Source organism: Lycorma delicatula, chromosome 7, assembly GCF_047948215.1.
Source record: "Lycorma delicatula isolate Av1 chromosome 7, ASM4794821v1, whole genome shotgun sequence".
Classification (NCBI taxonomy): Eukaryota; Metazoa; Arthropoda; class Insecta; order Hemiptera; family Fulgoridae; genus Lycorma; species Lycorma delicatula.
Genome location: NC_134461.1, coordinates 85,712,448 through 85,730,328, shown reverse-complemented (window position 1 = coordinate 85,730,328; position 17,881 = coordinate 85,712,448). Strand labels below are relative to the sequence as shown.

Below are 17,881 nucleotides of genomic sequence, written 5' to 3'. Positions count from 1 at the left end.
TTTTTTGCAAAAGAAGAGCATTTCAAGGTTTGACGAGCATTTTGAGATAGATTTGGTATCACTGAAATTGTCTAAACAATAGGGATTCAACTGTAATAGTTGAAATTGAAATAAAATAATGGAGATGAGTGATTACTGGTTGCTAACAATTTTTGTGACATCTTTGTAAGAATTTTATATTAGCACTGTCATTTTGGGTGGTGTAGAACATATATTTTTAATCTTATTTATTTAATTTAAATTTTGATTTGATGTGAATTAAAAAAAAATTACACTAAATCAATTTATTGTCATGTGGTTTAAACACTAAGATTTAATGTCCAACCCACAATAGTTACATCATCAAAAATTAACATAATAAATGTGTTATAATAAAAATATGAAGAACTAGTGAAAACTAATAGCAATTTTAAAACAACGCAAAAAAACCAACAAAGAAAACTAAATTTTACAATGATGATGCGAATAAAACATAACCGTAATAACAAATAATATAAAGGATATACACAATGCATTTGGTTATTAGCATTAATTAAATGAGATGTATAAAAAATATATATATTTATTAGTTATACATCCATTAATTAATTAATTGAATTACCATAAGGCTGTTTTCCAGGCATTGTGCTTGGTTGAGGCATTGCATCACCCTGACCTCTATTGGTAAGCGATGGGAACTCGGAAAGGTCAAGAAGTGGCGGTGTACTCGTATCACCGCCCCCACCACCACCAAACACAGAATGGAAATTACTCATCGCACCTTGCGAATTGCCATACGTCCGGCTCGGCGGCATTCCGAATGTACCCATGTTACCCATGGGATTTGAACTCCTGAAATATTAACAATGAAAATTAACAAAATATAAACATTTGTCTATTCTCATTAAAGAGAACTTAATAAATCAAATCCATAAAAACAAAAATTTAATTTCTCTCCACAAATTTCTCTTTGTGAAATTTTTTAATTTGATAAAGAACTACAGTTTATTTTACCTAAGTATTCAATTTGTAATTTGTTAGATGCAAGCAGATACTACAATTTTTATAAAACTCCAAGTATAAATTCCAACTTCAAATGAAATGCTACATCAAAGTAAAATTTCAAGTAAAAACCTTCTTAAGAGGTCCCACCCCTTTCTAGAGATTTTATTCCTTAGTGGGGATAAAATTTTCTAAAGTAAATTAAGAAAAAAATCCATAAAATTTCAAATAATCATTGAGAATAAGTTTGACATATCCTACACGACAATCTGCGGCTACCTAATAGCACTAATATGTACTACCTAATAGCACTAGACAGGTATCCTTAGGCAAGTTATAATATAGTGGTCAGTTCCTTTTCACCTTAAAACCATATACTGTTTGGTGAAAACTTAGAAATAAATGTAAACTACAAAATTATATTTGTCATTAAAGGAAAGTTTTTCTTTGAAGGGTTTATAACATCATTTCATGAACCACTTAATGGAAAAAGAGTATAGTATGGTTTATTGTATCTATTGTAATAGAGAGGTGTAATTTATTTGTTGAAACCTGCAAAAATTATGGAAAATTATCTATAAAAAAAAGTAATCCATTTTTGCTTCTTTTCTCAGTAGTTAATTTCAATATTCTACAGCTTTGTTGTAATTCTATATATATATATATATAAATAAATGTTTGTTTGTCCCGTATGCATTCCTATACCATTCATTCCATTGCGATGAAACTTTGGTGAGTTGTTGTGCCCATGCCTGTGAAGGTTTCTGAATTAGTTTGGACCCACTAGATGGTGCTGGGGTTGAGATATTTAGAAAAATTGTATTTATGGACCGATTTGGCTCATATTCAGAATATATATTAGTTAGGTGAGAAGAATTTTTGCAAAAACTATACCCGCTAGGGGGCGACAGTGTCAAAATATTTATGAAACAAACAAACAAACAAATATACAAACAGACTTTCTTCTTCTATATATATAAAAGGCAATGTTCATATGGATGTCCGCTATGGACAAAAAACTATTGAACCGATTTGCACATGGGGAAAAAGGGAAAAAATAAAAAGGAAAATAGGGAAAACTGGAAATGGGAAAGGCAGAAAAGGGGAAAGGGAAAAGTGAAAAGGAAAATGGAAAGAGAAAAAGGAAGAAAGGAAAAAGGGAAACAGAGGAAAAGAAAAGGGAAAATAGGGTTGAAATGGAAAATATAGAAAAGGGAAAAAGGAAAGAGGGATAAGTGAAAGGTTAAATTTTGTGAAGTTCTGTACTGTTCACTTTTTAATGTTTCATCAATCTTTCAGTTGTGTTCTTTAAATCTACATACATACTCAAATCTAGCAATAGTGAAGCATTGCCGGGGCTGCTAGTATTATATAAAAAGATTAACATTTAAAATATATATTTAACAGCTTTATCTGTCATTTAAGTTTTTTCTCAGTTGATTCCTATACGACTAATTTAAAGCAAAAATTACCGCATTTTTTTTATAATTACACTTTTTTTCATAATTTTAAGGAAAAAATTTTCATATTTTTAAAAATCTTTTTTAAGAGAAATGATTTTAATTATGTAGATGGGAAGGTACAAACTCAGCTATGCCTACAGTTACTTCATGATGAGTAAAAATACTTTATGGACTTCATACTTGTCCAACCATATTTATTATCTACATTTTCTTGAAGGACTGTGAAACAACTTTATTCTTCACTAACAGACAGCAAAATTCCCATCTGTTTTAATTTAAATCTTTTTTTACATGTTGAAATTATGAAACTGTCCAAATGCCATAATTTTGTTATTAAAAATTATGGTTCAGTAGGGAAAAAATTATCTTTACTATCAAAAAAGAAAACTAAAAAAAAAAAAAAAAAACAACTTTTAATAACATATAAGGATTTTGTTCTTAAACATTAATTAAATCTTCATTTTTTTACACAATACCTTAATGAAGTTATACGATGTAGAAATTGTACGTTAGGAAAACTGTTAAAAAATTGATTACTTTTTATAAACAATTTTCTATTAAATCTTATAGGTTTCTTTAAATAAAGTACAACTTAAATAATACAGAAACGAGTAAACATAGTGTAAAATTTAATTTTTTAATCTAATGGTTTTTAAGAAATAAATTATCAAAGACAAAATTTTTAATTTGATGTGTACCATATGTATTAATAAATTTTGAGTCAGTTAATATGTTTCAAGGCCAAACAAACTTTTAAATAATATGTTCATGGAAAATGTGAATCAGGCTCTGATTTAGAACGAATTCTTTATTACCTATTTCAGATTATTCAGTTTAACAAAAAAATTGACTTGTCATCTTTTAATGATGTTTATTTTTTATTTTTCTCAATTCTGAACAGGGATTACCTAATGTGGATAAAATGGTTACACAAGACTTGCTTGCTGAATTTCATAACGGTTTTAATTTTAGAAGTAATAAATTAATTCACCTATAAATACTTAAATGACACATATTTATTAATCTTATTATTTGAATTAACAGGTAATTTTCAATTTAAAAAATATAAAATAAACATTATGCAACGCAAGGGACCTAGTATAATAAGGATAATATAAAAAATTGTTTAATTCTTTATTACATTATCTAGACATACATGTAATATTTGAAATAAAAAACAGTTTTTTTAATTGGGCATCACTATTCAAATATTCACTTTGAAGAAAGGTTGCAATTTTGTAATATCATAATGCAGATTAAATATTTTTAGATTTAGTACACAAATGAAGAAGATTAAAAAAAAATTTTAATCACTGACTGAAATCAGTAATCCTCAATCCTTCCTCAACTAAGAGTAAATCAAATCCTCTCATAAATGGATAACTCCAAAGAGCAGTGAAATTCAGTGGAATAGAATGATATTCTATTTATTATATAATCAGAATTATTAATTATTTTTCAATTTTTATATTTATGTTGGTATGACTAATTTTATTTTAATCATGGGAATAATTTTCTCACAAACTGTTATAATTGCACTTGAATAATTGCTGAATAATAACTGTACATTCATGTTTCATTGCCTTTAGTGTTCCAAAAAAAAAAATTAGTAATTGTTAGATTGATTTAAAATCTACTATCTAATAATAAAGTATTTTTCTTTACTGATCAGCAACTGTAGGATAAATTCTGCTGTAATGTTATGCATATTCAGTTTTTGATGATGAAAGGAGAAATAAAATGATTACATAGTGCAAAATAGCAAAGGAAAATTAGTTGATGCAGAATTGCAATGAAGTAGAGAAAAATAACTCAGGAAAAGTAAACGTAGCATACAGAAAAATAAGAGAAAACTTAGGAGAAATAAAAGCTAAAATGTGTTACTACCAGTCGTATGGTAGAAACCTACTGATAAGGAGATAAGAATGACAAATAGGTGGCAAAAATATATAGAACTAATCAGAGAAAAAATTATTAGACAAGTTACGAAGAAAGAAAATGAAATTCACGTTAAATGAGACTATTTTAAAATTATAATTTGATTAAGAGTTCTTAGGACTAAATAGAATTAAGGCAGAAGGAAAGTTGATATTTCATTTATTTTATTTTTTAGCAGAAGTAGGACTGAATAGATTTACACATTAGTATGTAAGATTTATGAGACCGGAGAATATCCATATTTTATAGAAAATTGTTACCATATCAAAGAAAGAAGGAACAGATGTGTGAGAATAATGCACAGTGTGAGAACAATCAGTCTATCACCTTATGCATTAAAAATAATTAATAAGATAGTTAATAGGCTAGTTAATATATATATATATATATATATATATATATATATACATATATATATAGTTAATAGGATAGTTAATAAGAAAGGTTATTAGATGAAGTATAATTTAGTTTCAGATAAGAGAGAAACCATTCTCATCCTCCATCTAATTTTAAAAGACTGGCTTAAAAAGACTATGCCCACCTTTATGGGATCTATAGACCTGGAGAAGGAATTTGGTAAAAATAAGGCATGACCTAAAAAGTTTAAATGCTCTACCATTTAAACTTTTAAATAATATCAGGCTGAAGAAAGTACACTTACACAATATATACAAAAATCAGATGACTGATAAGAGTAAAAGATGACCTAAGGTAAACTCTAATTCAGAAAGGACTGGGGCAACGATATAGTTTGTCCCTATTACTTTTTAACTTGTGAATAAAAGCGATATAGGAATAAAGACAAATTTAAGTGGAGTAACTATTGAATGCAAAAGGATAAATATACTGAGATTTCCAGGTGAAGGTGTTCTTTTACGACAGACAAAAAATGAGTTAGAAGAGATTTCGAACATCATGGATTAATTGACAGGGTAGAAATTCACTTTGAAAACAAAAAAGGGTAAAAGAAAGGTGCTGTGAATGATGTGTAACAGAAAGGAGGATAATGAGGAATTAAATATTACAATAGAGACAGGGATCATAGAATACCATAAGTTGAAGAGAATTCTATTATCTAAGTTGTAAGCCAAAGGATGATGAAGCACGGAAGAGCACGATAAAAGCAAACCAGTAGAAATAATAAAAAAAAAAATTGATGGTAACTGTTACAGCTACTGACTAAGGAACAAAATTAAAAATATTCTGTTATTTATATGGAGTGATGAAAACTTTTGTAATACATCATGAGACATAGATGAATGGTTATGATATAGAAACTAGTGCAAATTATATAAGTGGGAAAAATCTTTGAACAAAAAATGCTTGAAAAAATTGCTCTAACATTAAGGTCATGTTAATATTCTTTTCTGAATGAAAGATTTTTCATTTATCAATAAATTCATCCTGTGAGGTCAAAATGCAGTAAAAAATTTGGACAGTGAGGCAGAGTTTGAGAAAGGCAGTGAAAAAGTTTGAGAAAATAGTGAGAAAGAAGCTGAGACATTAACTAATAATTAGTGGACGATGCACCATGAAAATTCACCCACATATATATCATCATTCCTAGTCAATGAGTTTTTGAAAATTGCAAATTGAGACTGTTGTTCCTGAGCCTCCTTTCTCTCCCAACTTGGGCCCTGCAGACCATTTCTGGTTCAGAAAACTTTCATGGTTTTGTAGCATGACGCCTTCTTGGTTTCAGAAGTAAATCATACACATAAAAATATATATAATCATTAATTATAAAAACCATAATATATTTGTAGAAATAAATTCAATCATATATATATATGTATTCAATCATATATATGTAGAACAATATATATGGTAAATAATTTTAGCACTTCTAGTTCTGGTGTACTGAATTCTTCATTAAGAAAATCAATAGTTCTGACACAGTTTAGTTATAGTTTTAAGATTATATTACAAAAATAAATGCATACTTTTTTCTATAAAAAAGAAGTAACATTCATGAAACATCTTTCATATAATGCAAGAAAAATTATTAATAAAAAATTCAGTATTAAGTATTTTAAAAAAATACAATATCTCGCCAGGGAAAATTCCATAAGGTGGAGGAAAATCAAAAACAGTTTACGGCTGCAAGAAAAAAATTTGAGGAAAATCAATACAGTTTTCTAAATTTGATAAAAAGTTAGTTATAATTTTATTACAATTTGTTATGGTTTTATTTTATTAGAATATTTGGTGACAATTTATTTGTGTTGTAACCACAGAACTGTGCAGAAAAACCTATAGAATAAAAGAACTCTGCAGAAATGTAGAAAGTCCATTGAAATTAGCTTTAGAATCTTCTCCCAATTTAATTTTACTATACAAAAAATATATTAGCATAAAAACATTACACCAATATGTCATAAAAAAACCCATTATAAACTTTAAAATGCAGTTAATGCTGTTCAAGCTCCTAAAAGATTTGAAATACTTCATCATACAATAGTTAATAAAAATAAAATTAATTGTAATTATGTTACGGAAAAATAAAAAAAAAAGAGTTGCAATGTTTTATGTGAATGCAGAAAGAAAATGTCTTACATGATTTTAAAGCAGAAAACTTTCCTGAAGTTGACATAAAGGTGCAATTGTTTCAGAACATGATAAGGATGGGATTGACTTCAGTCTTACTGAGGACTGGGAAAAGTCTGTAAGGCATTGACAACTGTGGAATTTTGAAAAAAAAATTGATTTCCTTTAGAGTTTGAGACCAAACAAGAGAAGAGACAAAATATTTCTTGAGGGTAAAACTGATTTATATATATATTGGATAAATAATAAAAACCAAAATTTAATGTTATATCGGCTTTCAATTTAATTTGTCCTTTGATGAAAACATTAGAATTAATGTTTAAACAAAAGAATTAATTATTAAGTTTTATGCAGCGCAGCGTATCGTATCAAATAATTTGGATGTCACTGAAGACTTCATTATAATATTGGAATTGACTAGTTCAAATTCAAACAATGGGGATGGAGATGAGATGAATCTGAAGACAATTAAAAATGATGGAAAAATTTTCGTAACAGATTTTCAAATTTTTAATTAGTAAATAATAACTAATCTTAATGACAAAATATACTCATATTTATTGTATGTGTTTTGTACGTGAATATATTTTTTAATAAAATTTAAAATAAGATATTAATTTTTTTAGATACCTAACTAATGCAGCACTCACATTACAAAATAATATTCACATTATGATAAATACATTTAACTAATAATAGTTTTTTTGTCAGATCTTATCACCCATTACATTTGATTTTATTATTTATTTTCATTTTAATATTAAAAAATAGCAATTTTGTAAAAATCATGAGTATATACAAATTTTTAAAAGGCTGTAATCAGTAAAAAAAAAAATGTATAGTGGAACATACAGATGAGCAAGATTAGACAATAGGTTCATTCAATTCATAATAAACACACATAAGAAGAGTGTTGGGTCAACTAATTTTTTTGATTAGAGAATATGTATAGTGGAATTGTAAACCCTCTAAAGTTTTCTTTTTAAATACCTTTTTTCAACTTTCCCTACTCTAATAACCACTTTTTTTTTTAATTAAATGCAACTACTAAGATATACTATTCGACAACAAATGGAAAAAAGAATGACTCATCACAGCAATACAAACTAAAAAAAAAAAACAATTATAATAGAAATACTGATTACCAATCTTGTACAACAGATCCGAGACCAGGAACAGGCCTCCGCTCAGAGAACGCCCTCTGCGTGAACAACCCTCTATTACCGCTACCCATAGGTGCCAAATTTCTATTTGGTGAAAGCTGCTGTGGTGTTGATCCAGGAAACATTCCTGAAGTTGGAGTAACATGACCGGATAATGAATTTGAACTGAAACCTCCTCTTGTCAAGCCCTGATTTGCTATGCTACGAGGTGGTTGCTGGAAGTTAAGATTGGCCATAGCCAATTATATCATGACTGTAATAAATAAAAGTAATAAATAGATAAACAGTCTATAACAGCAATAATAATCAAATACACATAATATTTTGGAAAACATCGCTATAATAGTTTTCTTACATATTTACAACTGATAAGATCTTTCACAAATGTTCAACGGAAAGATTATCTTCATTATCTTTTCTTCATTAATTGTTTGTTTAAATTAGATAATGACCAGATTTACATTTCTGTTTCTACTTAATATAAAGTTTTAAATAATAATATAGCAATTAAACATACAGAATCAACAAACAATATAATTTTTAATTTGATACCAGAGGAAATAATCAATCATTTTAATCTTAGAACCAGCAAGGCAACAGCACCTTTATCATTTTTAAAAAAACCCTATTTTTTATTTTAAGTTTATACACATCTTAAAATATCAGGTCAATCCATATGAGTTCATATCAACGAACTCACACCCATATGAGTTCAAATAAACAAACAGTTAAAAAACATTCATCCATGGTCACCTTCAAAAAAAATGCTTACATTTTACACAAATGTTATCACAATTTTTTAACTCAACTGTTTCTCATTATACAATTATTTAAAGTGTAGATAAAATTAATATATATTTTTCACAATAATCAATCAATCTTAATTAAAACTTCCAGTATTACCAATTAAAAGTATGAAGATTACAGGGAAAAGACCCCTGAAAATTCAAGGATTATCATATGTTAACAAAATGTTTTTTATTTATTCTGCTGCTTTTATTGAGGGGAAAAAAGGGTTTGTACCAACTAAATTCTCTTTATGGGCAACAGGAATAATCTACTAAATATTTTCCCTAACAATCCTTAAGTTGCATTGTCTCTAAATATAGCATTTATAGCTTTTTCTCATTGCTTCCTAGAAAAATACTGATTTTTTTTTATCAACAATTACAGATAAATTTCTTCTGTAGTGCTAATTTTTTTTCTACAAATATAAAATATTTACTAATCAGTCATGGTAAAACTTTTGGAATTTGTAATATTGAAGATGTTTGCTTTTCGTAATTATTTTACACATCCTATTAGTACCTTTATCTTTTAGAATTTATCACTATATTTTATTATTCTTCTTCAAGTGGCATCTCCTTTCAGGAGGTTTGCAATCATCATCGCTATTTTGACCTTTGAGTAGACAGCTCAGTGGTCGTTGTGCCGAACCATTCCCTCAGATTGCGCAACCATGAAATTCTGCGCCTCCCAACATTACATCTGCCCACTATCTTCCTCTGCATGATCAACTGGAGCAACTCGACTTCTCTCCCCTCGTTATGTGACCTAGATACTGTAATTTCCCTGCTTGTACTGTAGACGTAATCTTAAGTTGTTTATTCATACTCTCTAGTACCTTGATGTTTGACACCTTATCCTTCAAAGATACCCTTAGCATGCGTCTATAACACCACATTTCAAAGGCCACTAACTTTTTCATGTGTAGTTTTTTCAATGTCCATGCCTCCATTCCATACAGTAGCACAGAAAACACATAACATTTTACCATTCTAGCCCGCAGATATAATCTGACCTGCCGATCACACAAGAAAGTACACATTTTGAGGAACACGCTTCTAGCCATTTCTATCCAGGTTTTAATTTCCAGTGTTTGGTCCATGTTGTAGGTTATTGTCAAGTTGTGGTCAAAGTACCACAATATTTGTACTTTGTTGTTTTTTTTTTTTCAATTATCTCAGTGTCATTGTCTCTGGGCCTGTCACTTGTAATCCAGTTATCACCATGTAATTTGTCTTCTTGAAGTTGATTCTAAGGCCATACTGTATACTAACATCTTTAATCTTTTGAACTGCTCTCTGATCACTCAAAGTCTCCGTTATGATGACAGTGTCATCCACATACCTCAAATTACTAACTGGCTGACCACTGACTACAACTTCAGCTTCATCTTCATTTAGAACCTCCTTGAATATCGCTTTGTAATGCAGATTAAATAGCATGGGGGACAAAATGCATCCTTGCCTTACTCCTTTGTATTTGTATTTCCTCTGTAACGTCATTACCTGCTTGAATGGTAGCTGTTTGATACCAGTATAACGTTTCAATAATCTGTATATTTCGTGAGTCGATATTCCGCTGTCTAAGTAAGCTTATTAGATTATCATGGTGAAATTTATCAACCAACAGTAAGAAGTGGATGATGAAATATTCATTTAGCTACATAATTTGACCAAAAAAAAAATATAAAAAATTCTACTTCATTCCGCAATCTTATGTGATAAAATTTCAATTTTTTTTTATAAATCAGAAAGAAAACCTACAGAAAATTTGCAATAGTTTCAAAGAACTTTAATAAGAATCATTCCTTTACATTACATGAAGAAGGTCAGGGATACCAAATTGCAGTTCAAATTCATCATTTATACCGTAAAAATACTGTTATTCAAAACCGTTTCATTACTTTGTAAGATAATATCTGATAATTTGAAACACGACCTATGATTTACAAAACTAAGAAAATTGTTACTGCATTCCTAAAAGAAAATCTTTTTATCAAGGAAATTCACTACCTTACAGATGATTGTGTTCCACAACATAAGAACTAATTCAAATTTCTCTACTTGTATTTTCACGAGAAAAACGGTCATTTGATCATTTAAATACTGTAAGCTAAGATAAATCACATTATGATGGGGTTTAGGGGGAGAGAGTTAAGGTGACTAGTTCATAAGGAGATTTTTTAAAAACCATCAGTATTAAGAAGATAACAGTAACTGATTTTTTTTTAAATAGTTTTGAACTAAATTTACAATCACTTTGGTACAAGAAAGATGCACAACTTTAAACTTATAAAATTATTCCAAACTAAATAGATGAAAAGTATCAATGTTGATGACAAGATTGATCTAATAAAAAATTAAAGAATTAAAGTATGTTATACTAGCGTATCACGTCGCGACTTCGCCCAAAATATAGATACAGCTTCACTCGCAATGATTTTTAATTTAAACAATTTAATATAAACAAAAAATATATAACAACCCCAAATCTAGCATCCCCATTGCGGCTTCGCCCGTGCTCTATGGTTACTTGCGCTTCCCGTCACGATCAGAGGGTCACGGCTCGCTTCGCTCACCCATCCCGTTTCCCTTTCCTTCTCCCTTTCCCCCTTCCTCTTTTATTTGTTCTCTTTTTTCTTTTTTCAATTTTCCCCCTCTTCCCTTTTACCTTTTTCGATTTTTCCCTTTCTCCCTTCTTTCCCGGTTTTTGATGCATCTCAGTTAGGTTCATTTTGCCGCTAAGCAGAAATCATGTTAAAATTCTTTGTTATACCTAATTTAAAAACAAAGCCTTTTCCGGGCACATGTTTATTATGAACCTTTTTCATTATTTTAAACACAGAAATACAGCTGTAAAATTTAACGGCATTCTTCTGGAACACTAACCCACTCATTCTGTCGCTCTGCGCGCGCACACAATGTATTAATATTACTTATTTGACAGATGCAATGAATTACTTCATTTCCATGCTTTACCATGCTTTTAATCTCAACCAATTTTTTTGCATCTGATATCTTCAATTATTTGCTTTACATATTCTGATTTTTTAATTTCATTTTAATTTAATTTAATATTATTTTATTTAATTTTAATTAAATTTATTTAATCCCCTTGCTCTTCCTCCATTTCCCTTTCACCCTTCGTCTTTCCTCTTTTCCCTTTCTATTTCCTTTTACCCGTTTCCCCTTTTTCTTTTTCCATTTTCCCCTTCTTCCCTTTGATCTCTTCCGATTTTCCCTTTCTCCCTTCTTTCCCGCGCGTAAATCGGCCCAGTAGTTTTTTAGTCTATAGTGGACACACATATCGGAAACATTGCAATGGAATCGTAAAATATGTAGTACAGCGTATGTTGCTTTTACGTCCAACAGATGTTAACGAGAAATTTAGTTTTTTATCGATTTGAACACCTTAAAATCAAAATTTCGCAAAAACCTTTCTAGTGCACGCCTACTTAAAGATACGAAGGTACCCTGAAAAGTTCAAGTCTACCTATAATAGTTTTAGTTGTATGTTGATTATGAGTCGGTGAATCAGTCAGAACATTCTCTTTTATAGATATCTAAATACGTGCTTGTCACAAAATGCTTTCATGAAATTTTAAAATGGCAACTGAAATGAACAAAGATGTTACTACCAAGTTTCACCTTAATGAGCAAGCACAATTATCTTCCTGGTAAAGAGAAGAAAAATTTTGCCTTGAAACAACTCTACATATGCTTGCTAATTTTGATACTCCTAAAGATACAATGAAAGAATGTAGCATTACCCAAAGGAATGCCACAAAAGACATCATAGCAAATAAGTATACAGGTGTATTATGAAGTTCTCCTGGGACTTTCATAACATATCTTAGTCGTGAAAATAATGAAAAACGTTTATATAAACATGTGTCCTAAAACGCTTCATTTGCGAATTACAGCTAGTAAATAGATTTTGTTCAGATTTCAGTTACCCTGGAAAAATGAGGTCATACTGAAATTTCTAGCATGTAATCAAGGGGAAAATTTAGTGATTTCTTATGGATTTTACCTGAAAAATAAAATAAAACAAGGGTCCAGACTGTATTTGCAGTAGTTTTTAAGAAATCTGGGGGAAAAAAAAAATTAAAACAGTAGTTTTTAAGAAATCTGGGGGTAAAAAACACTGTTTTTTATGGTTGACACAATAACTTTGTTAAATCGGTAATAAACACATAAAACTTTTAAACAAAACTTATAGAGAATTTAATTCTGAACGAAATGGTGTTAAGATAAAGTGAATAAACACAAAAAGGTTAGAAAAATTTGAATTTTATTTATAAAGTACGAGTACGTACATTACTACATTTGTCAGAAAAATACTTATTCAATATAAACAAAAAACAGATTCTTTTTTTGAGAAGTGAACAATTAACAAAAAACCAAAATTTACAGTTAAAAAAAACAAAAAAAACTGTAAATTACACAAAACTTACAAAATTAAAATGAATAAATAAAAAATTACTTAAATAATAACTTTTACTTTCCCATATAGCGCTATAGCACACTACATAGCTTTAGAAGGGAAAATATTGTAATCAGTCCAATCTGGCATATGCGATTTTCACCGGATTTTGACGTTTTGACAACTAAGGAACCCAAAAAACCGAATAGAAATTTTGTGTGTGTGTGTTCGGTCTTGCACTCATTATAACTCCAGAACTACTGGGGCAATTTTGACCAAACTTGATCAGATTCCTTCTATATATGGAGCACTGATGCCATTAAATTTTCAACTGAAAAGGTGGAAGGAGTAAGGCTGTACTGCAGGTCACCCTCAGTATCTCGAGATTTCGCCTAATTAAGGTTTTATTTTTCTTACGCACATTTGTTAACAATTAAAAAGTAATATTTGCGAAAAAGATTTTTGCAAAATCGCACCCCCACCGCAAAAAATTATCTAAATAAACTGGCAGCCAAATGAATGTACCGCCTCAATAGTGGTACCCCCTCTCACCATAAGAAGCGCTAGTGTAATACTGATGTACAGCTGTTATAGTCGTTTGCTATGTTGTGACATCACAGGTGAGCGGCATTAAATAAATGAATAATATTTAAAGGGTAAAAAAGTATATAAGTAGTCGCTAGTACCGCCACACCCGCGCGAATGAAATATGGTATGCGCACGCGCTTTAGTTAGAATCATTGAATAAAATAAACAATTAAAATTATAAATATTTTTAATTAAGTCGTGTTAAGCCGTGCATCAGAAAAGAGGTGCGTGACGGGAAGACTGTGTTGTCAGCTTTTTTTTTTATTAATGACAGAAGTAGAATAAATTGGCAAAATTATTATTTCAAAGTTGGCAATAAAATATTAACAGTTGATCAACAATGCACAATATTGTATTAGTGTTTAAAAATCAATCATTGTATAAGGTACATTAATTAAATTGGTACTGTGAACTGTGCTGTCATTAGCGAAGGTTTTCTGCAAATTGTAGTTCGAACGTGATCGGTTTGCCACTGAAGTAATGCCGAACTTATTTACAATAGAGGAATACGCTGATATGATTTTCATCTTGGGTGTGCGTATTGGTAATACTACAACTGCTGCTGTAGAATATGAAATACATTTTTCGAATCCCAGGATCTCAGATCCCAAAACAATTAGCGCGACGTTTTGCAATCTTCGACAAATAGGTTCACTATCTAGTATTCGTACCAGCTACGAACGATCTCTGCATCACGACGCTGTTATTGATAAAATTATTCTCAATGCAGTTCAGCGCAGTCCAGGCGCCAGTACACGTCTTTCCATGCGGATAGAAGTTTCGCATTTCACGGTTTAGAGGACACTTAAAATACAGATTTTATCCTACCATAAACGGTCAGTTCAACATCTACATCCAAGGGAAAGTTCGCTTCGCTCGGAGTTCTGCAACTGGTAGAATACAGATCGACAACTCTATAAAAGTATGTTTTGTTTACCGACGAGGCAAATTTCACTCGAGATGACATCAACAAATTATGCAATGATCATGCACGAACAGAAGTAAATCCTCATTAAACGGCGGAAGGTAATTTTTAACACCGATTTAGTTCAACATTTGGTTAGTTTTATACGAATTTGAATACTAGATCGTGGATACCGATGTTGTTTGGTGGTTGGGCTTCAATTAATCACACATCTCAGGAATGATCAACCTGAGACTGCACAAGACTACACTTCATTTGCATTCATACATATCATTCTCTAAAGTAATGCCTTACGGTGATTCCAGAGACTAAACAGAAAAAGAAGAAAGCTCAGTGTGTGGTGCGGTCTTCTTCACAATCAGTTGTTTGGACCATTCATATTACCTGGCCGAAATATTAAATGTTGAGGTCTACTTGCACTTTCTTCAAGAATTAACGCAACTGCTTGAAGATGTTCCTCTAGCACTGACAGCAAAGTATACTTGCTATTGTATCGTTTGCTATCACTTACATCATCAGTCCCCTGAGAAACGGATCGGTCGTGGAGGTCCACATTCCTGGCCACAAAGATCGCCTAATCTAACACCTTTAGAGTTTTGCGTCTGGGGATGGACGAAAAATATTGCAGACAAAACAAAAATATATTCTCAAGGAATTAATTGTCCGCATTATGAATGCGGCTAAGCAACTTGAGGACAGCCCTGAAGAACTAAAAAGAGCAACAAAAAAGCATTACAGAAGGATGCCAAAAAATGTGTTGAAAATGGCGGGCTCATTTTTTGAACATTTATTATAAACTGGTACGTACAATGCAATGTAAACTGGTGGTACTTTGTTGTCTAGTGTACTATTTCTAAATAAAATTCGAATTCTTCTAATCTTTCTTTGTTTTATTCAATTTATCTTGCATAATTTTGTTCAGAATTAAATTATCTATAAGTTTTGTTTAAGAGTTTTACGTGTTTATTACCCACTTAACAAAGAGTTATTGTATGTCAACCATAAAAAATAGGGGTTTTTACCCAATTTATTGGGTTACACCTCAGATTTCTAAAAACTATTGCAGATAAGATCTGGGATCTATTTTATTCGACTTTTCAGGTCAAAAACCATAAGATATCACTAAATCTGCCCCTTAATTAACGTACTAAAAATTTCAGTATAAACTCATTTCACCGGGAAAACTGAAATCTGGGTGAAATCTTTTACAAGCGTTAGCTCACAAACGAAGCATTTTATGACGTATGTTTATATGAACGTTTCCCATTATTTTCACGAGTAGAATGGGTTATGAAGTATCCCGGGAGAACTTCGTGATACACACTGTGTAATGGAATTTATGTGATAAATTTTTTTTTATGAAGTTGACGAAGTTAATATACGCAGAATTAAATTCAAATATATCGATTTTTCCCAACACGCAAGGTTTCCGAGAGAAGGCATTTATAATTTCAAACATTTTAATACTTTCTGCATTCTTAACTACACAATATTCAAACATTTCACTCACCTAGAAAGTAAGAAATGACGATTTTCTGCTATATTTCGCCTGTGGAGCATCCACCTCTCTTGATGGTACAACAATAATCGGCCAACACATTAGGATTCCATTTACTTTTATACCTCTTTTCCATAGCTGAAATCTCCTGATGAAAGTGTTCCCCGTGTTCATCGCTCACTGCGCCAAGATTTTCCGGGATGAAATTTAGGTGCGAGTGCAGGAAGTGTACTTTTAAGGACATATTACAACCCAAATTTTTATAAGATCGTTGACAATATTACGGTAATTTTCCGCCTTTCGATTTCCCAAAATACTCTGAATAACATTTTTGAATGCTTGCCAAGCTGCTTCTTCAGTGGATTCAATAATTCCTCAAACTTTTCATCATGCATTAGTGATTGATTGTATTTGTGGACCCAAAAATAGTCCTTTAATTTTTGCATCACTAATTTTAGGAAACTCTTGTTTTAAGTACATGAAACGAAGAGTATTGTCCATAGTCTTGATGATTCTTCATTAATCCTAGTCTGATATGTATCGGAGGTATATACATATTTTTAGGATTACACCATTGTGTAATCCAATGACCCATTGGTCATGTTTCACATTTTTCTGTTCAGGAATGAATGATTCGCGTATAGGCCATTCTTTTCTAATGAAATGGTTTTTTCTGTCCCTACTATCCCACTCACACAAAAGTTTGTTTAACCAAGATGCAGACCGTGAATAAGTGCAATTACCTTCAAATCACCACAAACATTCCATCCATACACTGCATATTGAAGCTTTTCCAAAATAAATTTAATGTTTTCATATTTTTCTTTCATACTAGCAGAGTGAGCCACAGGTAATGATGGGAATTTATTGCCATTATGCAGAAGCACAGTTTTTACACTAACTTTAGAGGAATCAATGAACAAGCGCCATTCTGTTGGATATGTTCATTACAATGTAACTTCATAAGAGAAGAAATGTCATTACAAAACACTAAGCCATTTTCTTCAAAAAATACTCTTTAAATTCAGAATGACGATTACGTAATTACATATCTTTGTATTCTTTTGAAGAAGTTCCATCCTTTTAGCCGGGAAGCAAGCATTTCAGACTGTTTTTTTGGATAACTTTAAATCTCGTATGAGATCGTTAAGATTTTCTTGAGTCAGTAAATAAGGCTCATATCTCAGATGAGTTGCTTTGTTCAAAATCAGTATCACCAGAATCTGTTTCTTTTTCTTCCTTATTTTCATCAGCTCTTTTCATCTTTTGTCACATGTTCTGGAGGCTTTGGTATGGGCAATTCACGTTTTGATTTTGACGTAATCCCTTTAATGTTTGTTAAGCAAAAATGACAGTCAGAAGAGTGATCTTTGGGTTTCCTCCAAATCATAGAGATAGCAAATGGCATGTGGCGTGTGCCATTTTTCCATTCAATGAGAAGACTAGAACACGATAAAAGAACAGATATATGGGGCCCAGACCCTTGTTTGGTCCCCGATTTTACACCCATAATAAAGTTCATAACACTTTTTTATTAATGAAGTAAGGTTTCGCCTTTGGGACTTGA

At 30.7% G+C, this 17,881-nt stretch overlaps 1 protein-coding gene across 1 annotated transcript in view; it reads right to left on the bottom strand.

Moving 5' to 3' along the window:
* The window catches only part of Rga (CCR4-NOT transcription complex subunit regena), a 50,181-nt gene that overhangs the window by 22,640 nt on the left and 9,660 nt on the right, over window positions 1–17,881 (bottom strand). The window contains exons 2-3 of the mRNA XM_075371760.1: window positions 8,075–8,345; window positions 602–831 (exon numbers count right to left, since the gene is read on the bottom strand). Coding sequence (XP_075227875.1) covers window positions 602–831; window positions 8,075–8,328 — 484 coding nt within the window. The 5' untranslated portion in view covers window positions 8,329–8,345. The remainder of the gene's footprint in view (window positions 1–601; window positions 832–8,074; window positions 8,346–17,881) is intronic.